The sequence below is a fragment of the Podarcis liolepis genome (assembly GCF_965112155.1).
Source record: "Podarcis liolepis genome assembly, chromosome: 3".
Lineage (NCBI taxonomy): Eukaryota > Metazoa > Chordata > Lepidosauria > Squamata > Lacertidae > Podarcis > Podarcis liolepis.
Genome location: NC_139557.1, coordinates 93,737,085 through 93,755,280, shown reverse-complemented (window position 1 = coordinate 93,755,280; position 18,196 = coordinate 93,737,085). Strand labels below are relative to the sequence as shown.

The 18,196-nt window shown below is 42.5% G+C and overlaps 1 protein-coding gene and 1 pseudogene across 3 annotated transcripts in view; both read left to right on the top strand.

Moving 5' to 3' along the window:
• Positions 1-17,882, top strand: part of DISP1 (dispatched RND transporter family member 1) — a 90,919-nt gene extending 73,037 nt beyond the window's left edge. For both annotated transcript variants that reach the window (XM_083496017.1, XM_083496018.1), the window contains exons 4-8: positions 25-148; positions 3,197-3,324; positions 4,174-4,271; positions 5,514-5,611; positions 14,272-17,882. In XM_083496017.1, the coding sequence (XP_083352143.1) occupies positions 25-148; positions 3,197-3,324; positions 4,174-4,271; positions 5,514-5,611; positions 14,272-17,181 (3,358 nt within the window). In that variant the 3' untranslated portion in view covers positions 17,182-17,882. The remainder of the gene's footprint in view (positions 1-24; positions 149-3,196; positions 3,325-4,173; positions 4,272-5,513; positions 5,612-14,271) is intronic.
• Positions 10,804-11,336, top strand: LOC310702431 (ferritin heavy chain A-like; annotated as a pseudogene). The gene has a single exon. The product of its transcript is annotated as a ferritin heavy chain A-like (transcript).
• Positions 17,883-18,196: the final 314 nt, after the last annotated feature.

Genomic DNA, 18,196 nt, shown 5'->3' with positions numbered 1-18,196 from the left:
TAGATATTTTCCATTTTCTTCTAGCTATGCAGCTCTGATAGCTGACTGGCCGGTGGTGGTTTTAGGCATGTGTACTGTGTTAATTGTGGTGTGTGCATTGGTTGGAATACTAGTCCCAGATCTTCCAGACTTCTCTGATCCATTATTGGTAAGTAAACATTATCATCTTGTGCTGTCAAATCGTTGTGTTATTTCCAGCAGTAATGGTAAGCAGAGAGCTGTAAGAATTCTCAGCAAATGTATTATATTGCTTTCAAATACAGATGTGCGCAAATCAAAACGCCAAATCTGAATATTTATGAAGTTTGGTAGTTGAGCCCAGATGTCTTCAAATATGTCTGCGCAGCTGCTGAACCTTTTAATCAATAACACACAAATTGAAAAGATCTCTTCCAGCAGCACCTCTGAAAATAATTTGAGTTTTGAATGTGCTGAATAGAAGGCAACTCCAGTAAAAGGAAGATTATGGGTTTATTAAATGGTAATGACTAGATTATAGAGTATAACACCATCAGTGTTATGAAATGGTACATGGAATTTCTATCCTGTTAAATTTTAAAATGAGTTTACCAAAAGTATTGTGTAATCATATTTGGAGTAGACGCATTGAAGTCAATGGGTGGAGTTCAACATTACACTATTAGAAACATTCTGTCTGTGAAAGCATAACAGATCATCCAATGGAACAATCCCCTCCCGCTCCTGCTTGCTGACTCCTCCTGAGGCAATTTTGGGAGGATGCAGTTTAAGGGGGGGACCTTTGTGAAGAACTTCTGAGTATCTTTAGTTTTGGGGGGTTTTAAAGACATTTTATTAATTTTACAAATAAAAAATGCAAATAAACTCACATCAGTAGAGTAATACTGTATGTGGAGATTCTCTGAATCTTGCGACTTCCCCTAATCCCGTCTATGAAGTCTTATTTTGAACATCTACAACTGTGCATATTAATCTGCACTCCAGTTTTTATATCAAACCACAATGCTTTTTACACCACAAGTGTGTCAAAATCCTGCTCTTGTTTCCATCAGCGTGCAATGGCCTCCTAAATAACTTGTAAATTTTTCCCATTCTTTTATAAAGTTTTAATCCTCTTGGTTTCTGAGTTTTCCAGTCAACTTTGCCATCTCGGCATAGTCCATCAACTTGGCTTGCCATTCTTCTCTGGTAGGGACTTTGTCATCTTTACAACTCTGGGCCGATAACATCTTTAGTTGAGATTCCTGCATTGCAGTGGGGTGAACTAGATGACCCTTGGGGTCATCACCCAGTGGGGTTTTATGTTACACTTATATCCCACTTTTCCTCCAAGAAGGTACACATGTCTCTTCCCCACATTTTCTCTTCACAACAACCCTATGAGTTAGGTCAGGCTAACCTGGCCCAAGATCACCCAGTGAGCTTCATGGCTGGGTGGGGATTTGATCCCTGGTCTCTCAGGTCAAAGTGGTTCAGAGTGGTGGACTCGTAATCTGGTGAACCGGGTTTGCTTCCCCGCTCCTCCACATGCAGCTGCTGGGTGACCTTGGGCCAGTCACACTTCTCTGAAGTCTCTCAGCCCCACTTGCCTCACAGAGTGTTTGTTGTGGAGGAGGAAGGGAAAGGAGAATGTTAGCCGCTTTGAGACTCCTTCAGGTAATGATAAAGCGGGATATCAAATCCAAACTCTTCTTCTTCTTCTTCTTCTACTACTACTACTACTACTACTACACCACAATGAAATTGTTGCAGTCTTCTGTTCTTGCCTGGCATTTAGCCTCAGTGGTCAGGCATTTTGGTAATCAGAGACAGTAAAGAGGATAACAGTGGCAATACAACAATGAACAAGGGGTTGTGGAAATCACAGCCTGCTTAACACAATCCCCATGACTGCATAACTTAGCTGCTCATGCAGCAAACTACTGGGTGCAGATTTTTGCACATGTATTGAATGCTGTCAGTTTCTCTCTGTACTGCAATGAAACTCTGATAGAGTGTTTTTACAGTCACATGGAGACAAACCAGATGATGGCAGCCAGTAGTGGGGCACTTCGTACTGATGGATCGCTGCATGTAGCAACTATTATGGAGGTGGCTTTGCACGGTCTCAGGGGTGTTGTTTTTCATGTGGAGCACGTCTACACATGCTTAGGTTATTGGAGAACAGCTTCTTACATGTCAAAGCCCAGTGTGAGCAATATGGGAATTGTGTGGTCTCTCGAGACAGAGACAACAGAGCATGCAAACAATGGCAGCATGAAGATGAAAGAGGAATATTTGGTTAGGAATCGGCTTTGCTAACAATAAAAAACAAGCCATCAAAGGTACGGGGAGTCTTCTGGGCTGGGGGCAGGGGGAGAGAATAACTACACTATTAAAAGTTGTCGCAGAACCATCTGTTTGAACTATTTAGGAGAAGTCGGCTGTAGCGTGCTCCTCATTAGACATTAAATGTGCCACTGTTGGCATAGACATAAGAATCCATAAATGGTTAAACAAGGCAAGGATATGGCAAGGATATGAGTCCAAGCCCTCTAATTTTATCTTATTTTTAAAGAAACAACCGTTGGCAAGCTTTAGACAGTTTCATTTTATTGCAGGCACACCTAAAGCTATATTTCAGCCAGGGTCTAGACATCACAATTTGTAGGCTTATTACTTGAGCAGCTATATTTTTCCTCTTGGACTACCAAGGGATTGAATACATTGTAGGAAAACTCTCAAACAACTAAGAACTACGCTAGGCACACCATTAATTGCATGAATGGTGTTAACGAGCAGCCTGGGGACCTTGGATTGGAGAAGTTTCACTCTCATATTCGCGCTCTCGTGCTCTCTGCCACAAACCCAACAAAAATAATCCCTCTGAAGTTTCAAGTGACATCTCCATTGTCACCTATGGGAGCTTCCCTTTCAATGCAAATAGCAGCTTCCCAAAGGTGACCTTTGCAAGGCCCATGGTGGGGATGGAGAGGGAAGAGGGGAGGATAATTAAACATTTCTATCCACTGGTCCCCAGAATGCTCAATCTGTGTCTACCTTGGCCTATGGAAGAGCAAGACTTGGTGGTAGTGAATTTGTTATATAGGAATTTGTTGCATAGGACTGCAGAGAGAGGGCTTTCTAATGAAGGCTTCTCATCAATTGGACTTGCTAGCATCCTTTTCAAATAGAAGGATGGCATGCGCTAAAAAAGCTCTCTAATGTTTTGCCATAGGGTTTTGAGCCAAGAGGAACGGCAATAGGACAGCGGCTGGTTACCTGGAATAATATGGTGAAAAACACAGGCTACAAAGCAACGTTAGCAAACTATCCTTTCAAATATGCAGATGAGCAGGCGAAGAGGTAAGAGCTTTTCAACCATGTTCTCTTCTGCTGTTGTTTTCCACTTACATATCCTATGAAACGAAATGTGGGAGCTTATTTTAAACCTCTCCTCCTCCCCCCATACAACAAAAATAGCACTGCACACTTTTAACATCTGGCTCTCTTAATCATAAGCCCTGGTCAGTGTTAATAACAAGGTGGCATGCTAACAAACATTTATAGTGATATAAAAAACTATTTTGAATATTTGAATTCTTAAACCCTAGAAGTCATGTGAAACTTGATTTATTTTCTTAGGGAATTCTTACTTTACCCAGCAGCCACAGCTGAAAATGTGTAATGGGGCAGTATGCCCATATTAGTATAAAAAGCAGAGAACACAGAGTAATGATGTTGTTGACCCTGTTTTATGTTAGTGTTCTTTTAAGGATAGAACTGTTCTTGAAAATCATGGGAGGAGCAGCTTGTTCTTTGTTTGGTTGTGGATAGGTATTCATCCCCCTCCCTCCCGCATTCAGCTATCTTTTAATTAATTTATTTTTAAGTGATTCATGGGTGGGTTGCTCCACCCACCTGTCAGAGTTATCCTGCAGGTTGTGGGAGACATAAGTTCCCCATCCCTGCCAAAAACTGTTCTGCCAACCAGATTTTCCTGACCCTAACCAGTGACACCCTCAAGAAGTTCCAAACATCTGAGTAAAGAGGTATGTCTTTAGCACCCAACAAAACTGGAGTGCATGTATCGTCATGGCACTCCCCCCTCCGCTGCCGCCTTTTGTGCAGTTACTATTGAAACAAAGATAACTGTTAAAAGTGTAAGCTGTTTGAATGCTATATTTTCAAAGATGAAAAATTGTTCTCTCTTAGCCATCGAGATAACCGATATTCAGATGATCACTATGAAAGAGAGAAGAGGGAAGCAGACTGGAATTTCCACAAGGACAGCTTTTTCTGCGACATTCCAAGTGAGTGTTAAGTGTGCAAAAAATGTTAGGAAATGAATCTAAAGCAGGCATAGGCAAACCCTCCAGATGTTATGGGACTACAACTGGTCCTGTTAGCTAGGGATGATGGGAGTTGTAGTCCCAAGACATCTGGAGGGCTGAGTTTGCCTATGCCTGATCTAAAGCATGTGAGGAAGATGAACTAATATTTTACTTACAGTTGGTGCTATCTATTGACCTTTTCAATTTCCCAGGAAATGTTCTTTTCAGTTTGTGAAAAGCAAGGGATGATTACCAAGCTACAAGTTCTTACCACATTTAGAGATTATCACCATGCACTTGTCGTCGTCGTCGTCCCCCACTAGTGATACGAAAACGTGCATGGGTGGAATTCAGTGTCCTGGTACTAGAAACAGTGGGTCTACACAAGCATATCAGACAGAACAATCCTCTCTCCCCTCTGCGGTCACTGTCTGGGGAGTCTCTAGATACACCCCCCCAAACACATTGTGGGGGGCACACAGGGAAGGATACGTCACATAAACAGAAGTCTTGCACATGGCTTCTGCTATCAGGGTTCACTAGATGAATCCTGCACGATATTTCCAGGAAATCAGTTTTTTACTTCCTTACCTAGCTGCAGCTTTGTGAAGTTTGTGGTGTGGGAAGAAAGGGCATTTTGCATGTCCTCCTTTCTCACCACTGGAAGTAAATGGATAGCTGAATGCTTGCTTCTCCTTGGTGCTAGAACAAATGGGAGAGGTGTAAATCCTCCTCCTCCTCCTTTCAGCCCAACCCACTCACGCCAATAACACCTTGGTCACTTTGGCGCTATTTTTCAAAGTATATTGATACTGAAAGTGTATGCACTAAAATAAGACACTCTAGCAACTGATTATTACAAACTCAACATTTCTGAAAATGAATGCTAACTTTATAAAACATCCCCCAGTTTCTATGTGCTGCTTTTCTTGGCAATTAGTTTCTATATGTTAATACAGTACAGAAGATGTTTTAGGCACACCAATTTAGCTAGGCTATATATTTTATTCATTACGTTATAATTCCGCCTTTCCTCCATGAATTTCAAGACTGCGTAAATGCTTCTCCACTCCCATCCTATTCCCACAACAACCTTTTGAGGTAGGTTAGACTGAGACAGAGTGTCCCAGGGTGCTACTGAACTGAGAACATACCCTACACTTTAACTCTCTCAAGGTCTATAACATCAGAAACCTCCTTGATATGTCAATCTTATTTCAGGTGATCGCTATTCCCGAGTGGTATTTACATCAGCAGATGGAAATAACTTGTGGAATTTACCTGCAATAAAATCAATGTGCAATGTGGATAATATGAGAGTAAGTACAGATATCAAATTTTGATATGACTAAATGTGAAACTTCGTGTTCTTGTCTTTGATAATTACTAAAGTCTTGCTTGTCACAGGGTACTTATTGGCAGGCAACCATTAGGACAAAAAAAACTTTGCCTTTTACAGTGGTGATGATAATGCTGCCCAACATTTCTTTATGACCCCTTCTCAAGGTTAACAGTGCTGTCTGTTTCATTTTTTCCTACCCATTCCTATTCTGAATACTTTGTCTGAGGAGAGGAGAAGGATTTAGTATGCAATTTTCAGAATAAGACTTTGTCTTTCTCATTGATTGTTTTGTCATCTTGGCGAGGAAGCATTTTTTGCCCCTTTACAATACTCCTTAAAGTAGTTTTGTTGTGTGTGATTCCGTGAGTTGCTTAGGTTTGTAAGTCCAAAAGGGAATAGGTTGGCAATGGGGAACGCAGACATATATATACAGTAACCTGTGTAAATCCCCCCCCCTGCAGCCCCCCAAAATAATTCAGTCCAGATCGTGGTGTTCTGAGAAAGCAAAGTTTGCTTCCTCTTCAGAGCACAGGGGGATGAAAGAAGACACTTTGGTCTTGACTGCTCTGATCAGGAGAGAATGTTTTCCATCATCAAAATAGTTAGGGCCTTTTTTTATTCCCCCAAGGAACCAAAATGTAAAAAGTAACAGGCAGCCTCAGGGACTCCGTGAGTTCCTCCTGCATGTGTTAGAAGTTAACATTGCATATAGTTGAAAATGAAGTCTGGTTTTAACTAATGGACCTTAACTGATGCAAGGTCTTTGGTAAAGTGAAGAGAGTATGCTCATATTGTGTATCTATGATATGTGAGCTTGTCACTCTCTGAATCTACGGTAGTTGGTATACTTTGACAGGTGCTGGAGCCTCAAAATATGGTTGGTTCATGGTCCTGATCCGGATTGGGTCACCATGCAAACTGCATGTGCTGGGGTCCAGTCCAGATTGGGACTGTAGCAGGAGAGAAAAGGGCTGTTGTCCCCCGGCTCCTCTTACCATGGTCCCAATCTGGGCCTGGTGTCCTGTACTGGCTATTTCTGAAAGAAAAGCCACAGACAAACCACATGATTGGTGTCATGTGTAGTTTGCCACTCGCAGTGCTGCTTTGTGGGCTGGTGGGGAAATGGAAAACTAGATTTTTGTGAGTTATCAGATTGTTATGCCCAACAATGCAAGAATCCATGGAAGTGGAAGTACGATCACCCAGTTGTGGGATATGTGTGCATGAATGAATGGGAAATAACTTCTTTAGGGACTGGTTCACGTAATCATTCATTGTTGCAAGGCTTTCACAACCCAACCTGCACGCTAGATATAAGGGAAAATGTTTCAGTTACTGCTTAATACTAATAATCTGCTTTTGAAAAAATAATGAAAGAAAAACCTGCTTTTGAAGCACCACAAAATTATAAAAGAAAACTGAATTCAAGATGAAGAGCCTGTAATAGTGCTTTTAAATTTTTTTCAGTTCTACGCGATTATAATAAAGCAAACAAGCCATTTATTTTATAACATAATTTTATTCAAGCAGCTTGACAACTTTGCAGCACACTTGCATGGATGTTTACTTTAGAGGCACTTGAATAATTTTTATTATTATGATGACGAGGACGATGTCTAGCATAATCCCAACTGGGGTTGAGTTGAAATCATGGACTACTTTTAAACCAGATGATAGCTTCTCAATGTATTTGTTATCTTTGTAGACTCTATCATGAGTATTTGGAGAAGGAGCAATACAGTGCTACCTCGGGTTAAGAACTTAATTTGTTCTGGAGGTCCGTTCTTAACCTGAAACTGTTCTTAACCTGAGGTACCACTTTAGCTAATGGGGCCTCCCGCTGCTGCCGTGCAATTTCTGTTCTCATCCTGAAGCAAAGCTCTTAACCTGAGGTACTTAATTCTGGGTTAGCGAAGTCTGTAACCTGAAGCATCTGTAACCCGAGGTACCACTGTATTACCCAGATATTACAATGATGGCTTCTTGTTAGAAAAGCTTTCAATACTGAATGAGCTAGGGGAATGGGAAGTTCATTTAGTTATTCTAACGGAATCATTTTTTAAAAGATTCATTGGCTGTTCAAGCCATATGGAAATAGGTGGTGTTTTTAAGTGTGTGTTGTGTTTAGAAAACAGCTCTACCCTATTGCAAACCTCTGGATCTTTGAACTGAGGCTGTCTTGCCCAGTAATGAGGCATTGATGTCTTCTGTAGTCTTTCATCTTTATTAATGTCTCTCTCTCGTTGCCTGCTATCCGTATCTCTTTCCAGTTCATGTTCCTTTAAAGGCCTGGCTCCTTCTGTACTCAAGTCAATGCCATTAATTCATGTGGAAGCAAATCCAACTGGTTTGGTGTTTTGAAAGTTTAACTTTAAGGTTTGCCATATTTCCTTTCTGTGCCATTATGTGTTTTAATGGAAACTTTGATTAAATTCCCAGCATTTCCATAAGAGGGGGCGGGGTATTATAAATTGTATTGCCAGCTGTGTACCAGTCATACACAATTTGTCTTGGGCATGCTGTATCAGCTTTAGCCATCTGGTTTACTTATGCTTGGGAAAAGATCCTATAATTCTTCACACATTGCACCCACATAATCTTAATGTTAATGCCATATGCAGAATGACTACAGGATTCAGCCCCCAGTTTGTATATTGCTAACGTTTAAGCCCTTTTAAAAATCGATCATATGCTTTTAGATTTTAACTGACCTAGAAATCTTCTCTAGGGTGCTTCCTAAAAACAGACTCACAAGTGAGATTCCAGTGTAGGAAAATCCTGCTGCAAGTAGATGTATAGATTTGTCTAGAACTATTTCAGTTTGGGTTTAGAACAGGGTTTGGGACTAAATTGGCCTGGAGAGGGAGAGGGGGAGTGTGACCCTGCTTCTTCTGGTTGATCTCTCATTGGCTTTTGATATTATCAGCCAAGGTATCCTCTTGGACCAACCTTGGGAGATTGGCACTGGGGGCACTATTCTGCCATGGTTCTAGTCTTATCTCCAGGAAAGGTTCCAGAAGATAGTATTGGATGAGTGTTTCTCAGTTTCCTGGCTTTTGAGTTATGTAGTGCTGCAGGGCAATGTATTAGCTTCCAATGCTATTGAATATGAAGTTATTGGGATTGGTCATTAGGAGATTTGGAGTGAGGTGTCATCCATTCATTGCTGATACCCAACTCTGTTCCACTATAACAGAGAATTAGGACTGGCTAAGCAGGTGCTGAATCAATGTCTGGATGCATTGGTGGGCTGGATGAGGGCTAATAACCTGCGTGTGAATCTTGGCAAGCAGGAAGCTCTATGAGTACGCAGTTCCCAGGTTAGGTAAGACAGACAGTTGCCTGCCCTGTATGATGTTGCACTATCCTTGAAGAAGCAGGTGCGTGGTTTGGGGGTTTCCCTAGATCTGGGGGTGCCCAAACTTTTTCAAAGGGGGCCAGATTTGATGAAGTGACCATGCATGAGGGCCGACCAAAGTTGTTGAGCTTTTTCTTTAGGATTGAAGTTGTTGAGGATTTTACCCCCAGACATATACAGCCATGGAGTTCCAGTGGGCCGAATTAAGCCCCCAAAATGGAGTTTTGACATGCCTGCCCTAGATGCAGCTCTGTTACTGATGGTCTTGGAGTGCCTCCTACAGACTTCTACAGCAGTTTCTCAATCAGGACAGCTTGACCATGCAGTGGTAGCCTCAAGTTTGAATTGCTGCAGTGTTCTCTCTGAGGGGGCAACCCTTGACATTGTTCTGGAAGCTGTAGCTCAGGGGTCAGCAACCTTTTTTTAGCCGTGGGCCGATCCACCATCCCTCAGACCATGTGGTGGGCCGGACTATATTTTGGGGGGGAAATGAACGAATTCCTATGCTCCACAAATAACCCAGAGATGCATTTTAAATAAAAGGACACATGCTACTCATGTAAAAACACGCTGATTCCTGGACTGTCCACGGGCCGGATTTAGAAGGTGATTGGGCCGCATCCAGGCCTTAGGTTGCCTACCCCTGCTGTAGCTGGTGCAGAATATGGCAGCTACGCTGCCTGTGGGGGGTGAACTGCAGCCAGCACACAGGATCTACAATGCTTGCTAATTGCTGCTAGGTCAAGTTCAGGGTTTTGGTACTAACATACATGGCTTGAAACAGTTTGGGGACCAGGTGGTTTGAGGTCTTACCTCTTATATACCCAGGAGGTCACTTGTTCTCAAAAGAACCCCTCTGTGAAGTCTCTAAAATATCAGAAGCCCCCGTCCACAGCAGGGCTTTTACTGCCACTGCCAACATCTTTCTATTGTATGACTGTTAATCACCCTGAAATTTATGTGAAAGCCTGCTTTCAAGCTGCTTTCAAACTGTTTTCTGAGGAACTCTGGGGTTTCTTGGAAACGTGTCCTCATTCTCCAGTATGAAACATAGATAAAAGGTAAAGGGACCCCTGACCGTTAGGTCCAGCTGTGGCCGACTCTGGGGTTGCGGCGCTCATCTCGCTTTATTGGCCGAGGGAGCCGGCGTACAGTTTCTGGGTCATGTGCCCAGCATGACTAAGCCGCTTCTGGCGAACCAGAGCAGCACATGGAAACGCCGTTTACCTTCCCGCTGGAGCGGTACCTATTTATCTACTTGCACTTTGACGTGCTTTCGAACTGCTAGGTTGGCAGGAGCAGGGACCGAGCAATGGGAGCTCACCCCGTCGCGGGGATTCGAACCGCTGACCTTATGATCAGCAAGTCCTAGGCTCTGTGGTTTAACCCACAGCACTACCCGCGTCCCGAAACATAGATATAGCCCCCTAAAAGACAGGTCACCTGCCATTACCAGTCTTCTCTTAAAACAGAGATAGCTAAACTGCTATCCTTCTGATGTTGTTGGGCTTCAACTCCCACCAGCCCTAGCCACCATAAGTAATGGAAGATGATGGACGTTGCAGTCCAGCAACATCTGGAGGAGCAGAGGTACCGTATTTTTATGTGTATAATACGCCCCTTATTTGGGGGACTTCAATTTAAGAAAATGGGGGGAGCTCTATACATGTATAAGACTCCCTGAAATTTTGGACATTATTTTTTAGGGGGGAAACCTTGTCTTATACACAGAAAAATACGGCAAGTTGACCAACAGCAGTGTAGGGCTTCTAGTGTTGTTTGGTCTCAGTTTATTTTGCTAGGATACGGAGATGTCTTCTCAGGTGTGCCAGAACTTCCATGCTGACTGTGAAGCTACCTTGAACCAGCTGGTGAATCTGGAGTTGAATGCTAGCTATGTTTATCCGTCTATGTCCTACCACTTTGACCGGGATGATGTTGCCTTGTGTCACATGGCCAAGTTCCTCAAGGAGCAGTCCGAAGAAAAGTGGGAGCATGCAGACAAGTTCCTGAAATACCAGAACAAGAGAGGGGGGGGCGCATCTTGCTGAAGGACCTCAAGAAGCCAGAGAAGGACGAGTGGGGCAACAGCTTGGATTCCCTGCAGTCGGCCCTGCAGCTGGAGAAAAGGATGAACCAGGCCTTGCTGGATCTGCACAAGCTGGCAACAGAGAAGGGAGACCCTCATCTGTGTGACTTCCTGGAGTCTGAGTTCCTGGAGGAAGAGGTGAAGGTCATCAAGCAGCTGGGAGACCACCTCACAAACCTGAGGCACCTGGGACTGCCCCAGCATGGCACAGGGGAGTACCTGTTTGACAAGCTCAGTTTGAAGAGCAGCACCTGAATCCTCTCCTCACTTTAGAAACAGAGAAAAGTCAAGTTTGTTTAGTGTAATGTTCAAGAATAAAATAAATTATTTTTTTAAAAAAATACGGCAAGTTTCTCATGCTGTACAATACAGTATTACTAAGAAATGTGTGGGTTCTAGAGCACATGGTCACATTGGAAGTGTAAGAAATCTGAAAACCACCGAGAGATAATTTAAGCACAATATTTTCTTTAGATGTTGCAGAACAAGTGGAAAACATCACAATGATACATCTAATCTTGCATGCACAAAGTGGCCTTGGCAACACCTTTTGATGTAGCAACAAAACAGACCCTAACTCTTGCATGTGTTTGCAGTATTTCTAAAACAATGTTTTCATGAGGTATTTTGATAAGTTCCAGGCTAAGTCTCTCTTTCCAAGTTCTAACAGCCAATTTATCTTTATCTTTTGTGAGGCTTACTTTAACAGCAAATATGTAAGGTCTGCAATGTGTTGAGAAATAGCAAGCAAACTCACAGTTTCAGATTGAACTTGAATAAGTAAAGTGGGTGATAGTTTTTTCCTCCCAGCTTGTCTGGCTGACCTGAAGGGCTTTCATGTTGTATCCTCCCTGATACAACTGGACATGGGCCATGAAAAATAAAGAGATGGCATTCCAGTGCTTCCTTTTATTTATTAGGTTGTTCGTTTTTTCCTGAGCTTGCATGTGTGAGTGTTTTTATCTGGAAACAATCAAATGTGAATTATCCTGTTTTTATGGAATGCTAGGTCATTATTGTTCTGAAATTGTTTGACAAAATTAAGGCCATATTAAATCTTTTATAACGATCGGGAGAATTCCTAAATCCTGTTCTTTTTTGCCTCTGCTATAAAAGGATTGCACATAATCAGCCAAAGCAATTTCAATATGACTCAAAACCAGAATGTTTGGATGTCTGAAATGTGCCTGGCTTTCAAAAAGCTTAAGCACATGTGTAAGTGACTTAGTAAGACTAATCCTCTGATAATATTGGGAAAGTACATAAGTGTATCCAGGATTGGTTCTTTGTTATGCATTCCAAGTAGGAAATTTGACTAGTGAGTCCAGATGTACATTAGGCACAACTTAATTCTGAAGCTTTGCAGGCCTAACTAATGAGTATCCTGGCCCTCTGAATAGCAGTGCCACAAAGATCCCCACACCTCAGTAGGTGTGCCAACACAAATTAAGGAACCTATCCCTCCTGTATTTCCATAAATATATATATTCTGATTTCTGGGAGTGATGGAATGAGTCTACATAGCAGTATATTCTCTGAATGCATTGACCAGTTAGGAAAAGGTTACACTGGAGGTTTGGGGGGGGGGTTTGTTACAGGTTTGTTGCTCTTGTGGGATATAGTATGTACATACCCTCTTTGTCACATCATGTTACAGTTGTTAAACTTGTCCAAGAAACTCTCTCAGATTATTGGAGATTCATTCCCCTTGTCTGCAGTCATGGGATTGTTGTCTATCACATGACTGTGTATGTTTTGACTCCACAGAGTGGGAAGTGAGGGAGACAGGATGTTTGTGTTACTGTGTTCTGTGAAGTGGGACTATTGTCCTCTGTTCTTTCTCTTAGCTCCTTCCTCTTTCTCATCAGACAGCAAAGTCAGAATGCTCAGAGTGCTTTATATGTAAATAAATGTAGATTAGCCAAATGCTGAGCTACTGAGTTCTGTTACGCTGACTGCGCAAACACTGCGGATCCCTAATAATAATAATAATAATTTTTTATTTATACCCCGCCCTCCCCAGCCAAGGCCGGGCTCAGAGCGGCTTACAAGCAATAATAAAAACAAGATGAGTGATTACAACTTAAAAACAAAAATAAAATACAACATTAAAATAATGGACTGTGCTGATGTCTGTTGGCATCAGTCGCTGTGATGTTCGGGCAGAAGAAAGCTTTTGAAGCTCCCGAACGATCGACCAGGAAGGAGAGAATATGCCAGTCGGGCATGTTTCTCTGCCAGGGTCCTACTCGAGAGTAGGGCGGATCCTGACACAGATATCTTCCAACATTCCCTATGCAAAAAGATAGCATGGGAACCAGTTCAAAAGACTAGTCTGAAAAGGTATTGAAGCCTTGCCACAGTTTGTGCCAGTTAACCTCTAAATATGTCTAGGAAAATGACTTTCCTGCGGTCATCAGCAACTTTAATAGATGTGTGATAACCCTAGAAACATTGTGAAATGGCAGCCGTGTCAAGTGATTGAGAAATTCAAGTACCACATAAACGCTTAACCAAGCCACTTACCTGTCTGCCTGCATTGTTGCCTTTTCTTGATCTGGTGAAGAAAGGATTCATAGTCCTGACTGAGAACCGAGGAAAGAAGCAAAATTTAATTATAGTTTTGTCCACACAAGTCAGCCTGTTTTATATCAGATGATTTTTCTGTTCTTGGCTGTAGTTAAAGATACACTCAAGACTTCCAGGTGACCAGTTTTAACCAATTTGCACTCACATTTGTATAAATGTAGCTACAGCAGCGTGCTCAGTTGAGAATTCCCGGTGCCTGTATTTTCCTTTGCCTTCAGTATACAGGAAAAAAATATTTCTGATGGAGTATATTGACTTTTTTGGTATGTGTTCAAATGAATCTATGAGCAGTAAATTTAGTCTCCAAAGTATGTTACCTTTAAAATTACATCTCATTTGCTATCAAAACCACTGATTGCTTAGTATAAATTGCTCTTGCTAAATGTGCATAAGGGGAGGACAGAGCTCAAAAGTGTGTGCAATTAGTGATCACAAAGAATTGGTTCCAAATCACTCAAATGCTTGAGAAATCCCACAGTTGGAACTAATATTTTTAGAGATGGTAAGAAGATTTTTTTGTGGGCAACGGAAATGTTAAAATGGTGTTTGAGCTTTGCACTTCTGCTTCTTATTATAATTCTTTCTGTCTTTCTTTACGCAGATACGATCCCATGCTCAGTTTGGTGATCTCTGCCAGAGGACCACTGCTGCTTCGTGCTGCCCCAGCTGGACGCTAGGCAATTACATTGCCATTTTAAACAACAGATCATCCTGTCAAAAGCTTGTGGAGAAAGATGTTTCTCACACTCTGAAGCAGCTCCGTACATGTGCCAAATACTACTATAATGGGACCCTGGGACCAGATTGCTGGGATATGGCAGCCAGAAGGAAGGACCAACTCAAGTGTACAAATGTGCCTCGTAAATGTACAAAGTACAATGCTGTTTACCAGATTCTCCACTACCTAGTAGACAAAGATTTTCTAAGCCCAAAGACTACAGACTATGTCTTACCAGCTTTAAAGTACAGCATGCTCTTTTCACCTACTGAAAAAGGGGAGAGCATGATGAATATCTATCTGGATAACTTTGAGAACTGGAACTCTTCAGATGGAATAACCACCATCACAGGGATTGAGTTTGGAATAAAGCATAGTTTATTCCAAGATTACCTTTTAATGGATACTGTGTATCCTGCTATAGCCATTGTGATTGTTCTCTTAGTCATGTGCATATATACCAAGTCCATGTTTATCACACTGATGACTATGTTTGCAATAATTAGCTCCTTGATCGTTTCTTATTTTCTTTATCGGGTAGTATTTAATTTTGAATTTTTCCCCTTTATGAACCTCACTGCACTGATTATTCTCGTCGGTATTGGGGCGGATGATGCTTTCGTATTGTGCGATGTGTGGAACTACACGAAATTTGACAAGTCTCAAGCTGCCACGTCGGAGACGGTGAGCATCACCCTGCAACATGCTGCCCTTTCCATGTTTGTCACCAGTTTTACCACCGCCGCTGCCTTCTATGCCAATTATGTCAGCAATATTACAGCAATCAGATGTTTTGGTGTTTATGCTGGCACTGCCATATTGGTGAACTATGTATTAATGGTAACGTGGTTACCTGCAGTTGTCGTGCTACACGAACGGTATCTACTCAATATATTTAGTTGCTTCAGAAAGCCTCAGGCAAGTGTGTACAATAACAAAAGCTGCTGGACAGTGCTGTGCCAAATGTTCCGCAAGGTTGCTTTCGCAGCCTCGGAAGCATCCCGGATATTTTTCGAGAAAGTGTTGCCACACATAGTTATCAGGTTTCGCTACATCTGGTTGGTCTGGTTCCTGGCCTTAACTGTTGGGGGAGCATATATCGTCTGTGTGAATCCAAAGATGAAGCTGCCATCCCTGGAGCTCTCCGAGTTTCAAGTGTTCAGGTCTTCCCATCCTTTTGAACGCTATGACGCCGAGTACAAAAAGCTATTCATGTTTGAGCGTGTCCATCACGGAGAGGAGCTTCATATGCCAATCACTATTATCTGGGGGGTCTCTCCTGAGGATAACGGGGACCCTCTAAATCCCAAAAGCAAAGGGAAGCTGAAACTGGACAGCACTTTCAATATTGCAAGCCCAGATTCACAGCTCTGGATTCTGAAGTTTTGCCAGAGGCTGAGAAATCAGACCTTTTTCTACCAAACAGAAGAGCAGGACTTCACGAGCTGCTTCATTGAGACGTTTAAGCAGTGGATGGAAAATCAGGACTGCGACGAGCCGGCTCTCTATCCGTGCTGCAGTCACTGGAGCTTCCCCTATAAACAGGAGGTTTTTGAGTTATGCATCAAGAGGGCCATCATGGAACTTGAAAGAAGCACAGGGTACCATTTAGACAGCAAAACCCCGGGGCCTCGCTTTGACATCAACGATACCATCAGAGCAGTAGTACTGGAGTTCCAGAGCACCTACCTCTTCACCTTGGCTTACGAGAAGATGCATCAGTTCTACAAAGAGGTAGATACCTGGATTGCGGATGAGCTGAGCACTGCGCCTGAGGGTCTAAGCAGTGGCTGGTTTGTGAGCAACCTGGAGTTCTATGATCTCCAGGACAGTCTCTCTGATGGCACTTTGATTGCCATGGGTCTTTCGGTGGCTGTTGCGTTCAGCGTAATGCTGCTCACAACATGGAATATCATACTGAGCCTTTATGCAATAGTTTCGATAGCAGGAACCATTTTTGTCACAGTTGGATCGTTGGTCCTTCTTGGCTGGGAGCTAAATGTTTTGGAGTCTGTCACCATTTCTGTTGCTGTCGGCTTATCGGTAGACTTCGCGGTCCATTATGGCGTTGCTTACCGCTTAGCTCCCGATCCTGACCGAGAAGGGAAAGTAGTCTTCTCTCTCAGCCGCATGGGTTCGGCAATTGCTATGGCTGCGCTGACCACATTTGTAGCCGGCGCCATGATGATGCCTTCCACCGTTCTGGCATATACTCAGCTCGGTACCTTCATGATGCTTATAATGTGCGTTAGTTGGGGCTTTGCGACCTTCTTCTTCCAGTGTATGTGCCGTTGCCTTGGGCCCCAAGGTACTTTTGGTCAGATTCCTCTGCCGAAAAGGCTGCAGTGCAGCGCCTTTTCCCAGGCGTTGTCGGGGAACAAAGGGGACGGGGAACAAAACAAAGCTCAGCCTGCCAGTAAATATCATTTGGACTCTAGAGGTCAAAAAACGGGCATGGAACACGAGCATTATGAATTGGAGCCTCTGGCATGCCATGCCAACAACTGCAGCGCGTTAGAGAAGAGAACCTATGAAGAAACGCACATGTGCGCGGAGCTCTTAGATGGCAGGCTTGCAAATGAGCACGTCCTTCCCCAGTCAGCGTATAACAGCGAACTGAACGTAAGCAGCAAAAATGAATTCAGGATAGGCATGTTGTCTTCTAGTGAGCAGGACACCACTTGCCAGCTCTTATGTCAAAACCAGCAGTGTAGTTGCTCAGTTGATTATAAGCATGTGAGCATGAAATGGAGCCCCCACTCATGTCAGCAGTTAAAATTTGGGGTCAAATGAAACTTCATGCTACCTCTCTTCTCCTTTGTCCAGGAATGTGCATAGCCAGAGTTCTGTAGTTTGCGCAACTGCTTTGCATCATTCTTTCGATAAATATGTGACTACCGTCCCAGCAAGTTCTGCACTGTAACTGTCTACAGAGCAGGTTAAGATAGCCCCTGAAATATTTTTTCTCCACTTACAGCAACTGTTTCAATCCCAAAGTCTTCCAAATGCCAAGGAGAACTTGAGAACTCCTCCAAAGGAAGCAAGTTCTTCTCTGTTTATCTTCAAGGGTGTTGGTTCACTCTTGTTGTGAAATGGAGAAAAACCTATCTAATAAACAGAAGGGACTCTTGTGATAACTGAAGACAAATGGGTTGTAAGAGTCACTGAAGTAAATGGGAACGAAAACAGAACGTCGAAATCAAAGCAAAATCCACAAACTGAAACTGAGCGCCTCCAGAACTTACAACAAACTGCTTCAGGTATGAGGGCTAACCAGAATAAATGGAAATATATAGAAAACAGTACATCAACAAAGGCTGGTTTTGAGTTGTGGCCTGAAAATTCCTGGTATTGTAACAGAACCATAAAAATAAAGTGCAATTTTGTTGAGTGTCATATGCCAAACAGTGAAGCCCATGTGCCTGCTGTTGTTAGCACACCCAGAACTTTCCAATGAAAGTTTGCTAATAAAAAAAACTATAATAAATCTTAAACTTGTTGGTTCTGTCTTTTTTGTGGGGGGATCTTTTCTCTTTTTAAAAGAATATTCCAACCTGCCCAAGCTGTCAAACAAAAAGACATTAAAGTTAACACTCGAATTAAATGCTTCCTTAAAAAGAAAGGTGTTATGTGTGTTAGTTCTCTTAACTCATACAAGTTAATTAGGTATTGTTCTCAAGAATATGAAGCCATGTTTAATTTAGGTCTTGGTGGAAAAAAACAGCAATGCATCCACACAAGCTGAAAAATAAAACATTACTAATCACCTTTTGGCAAGAGAGGATTAGTCATTGAGGTTATAATTATG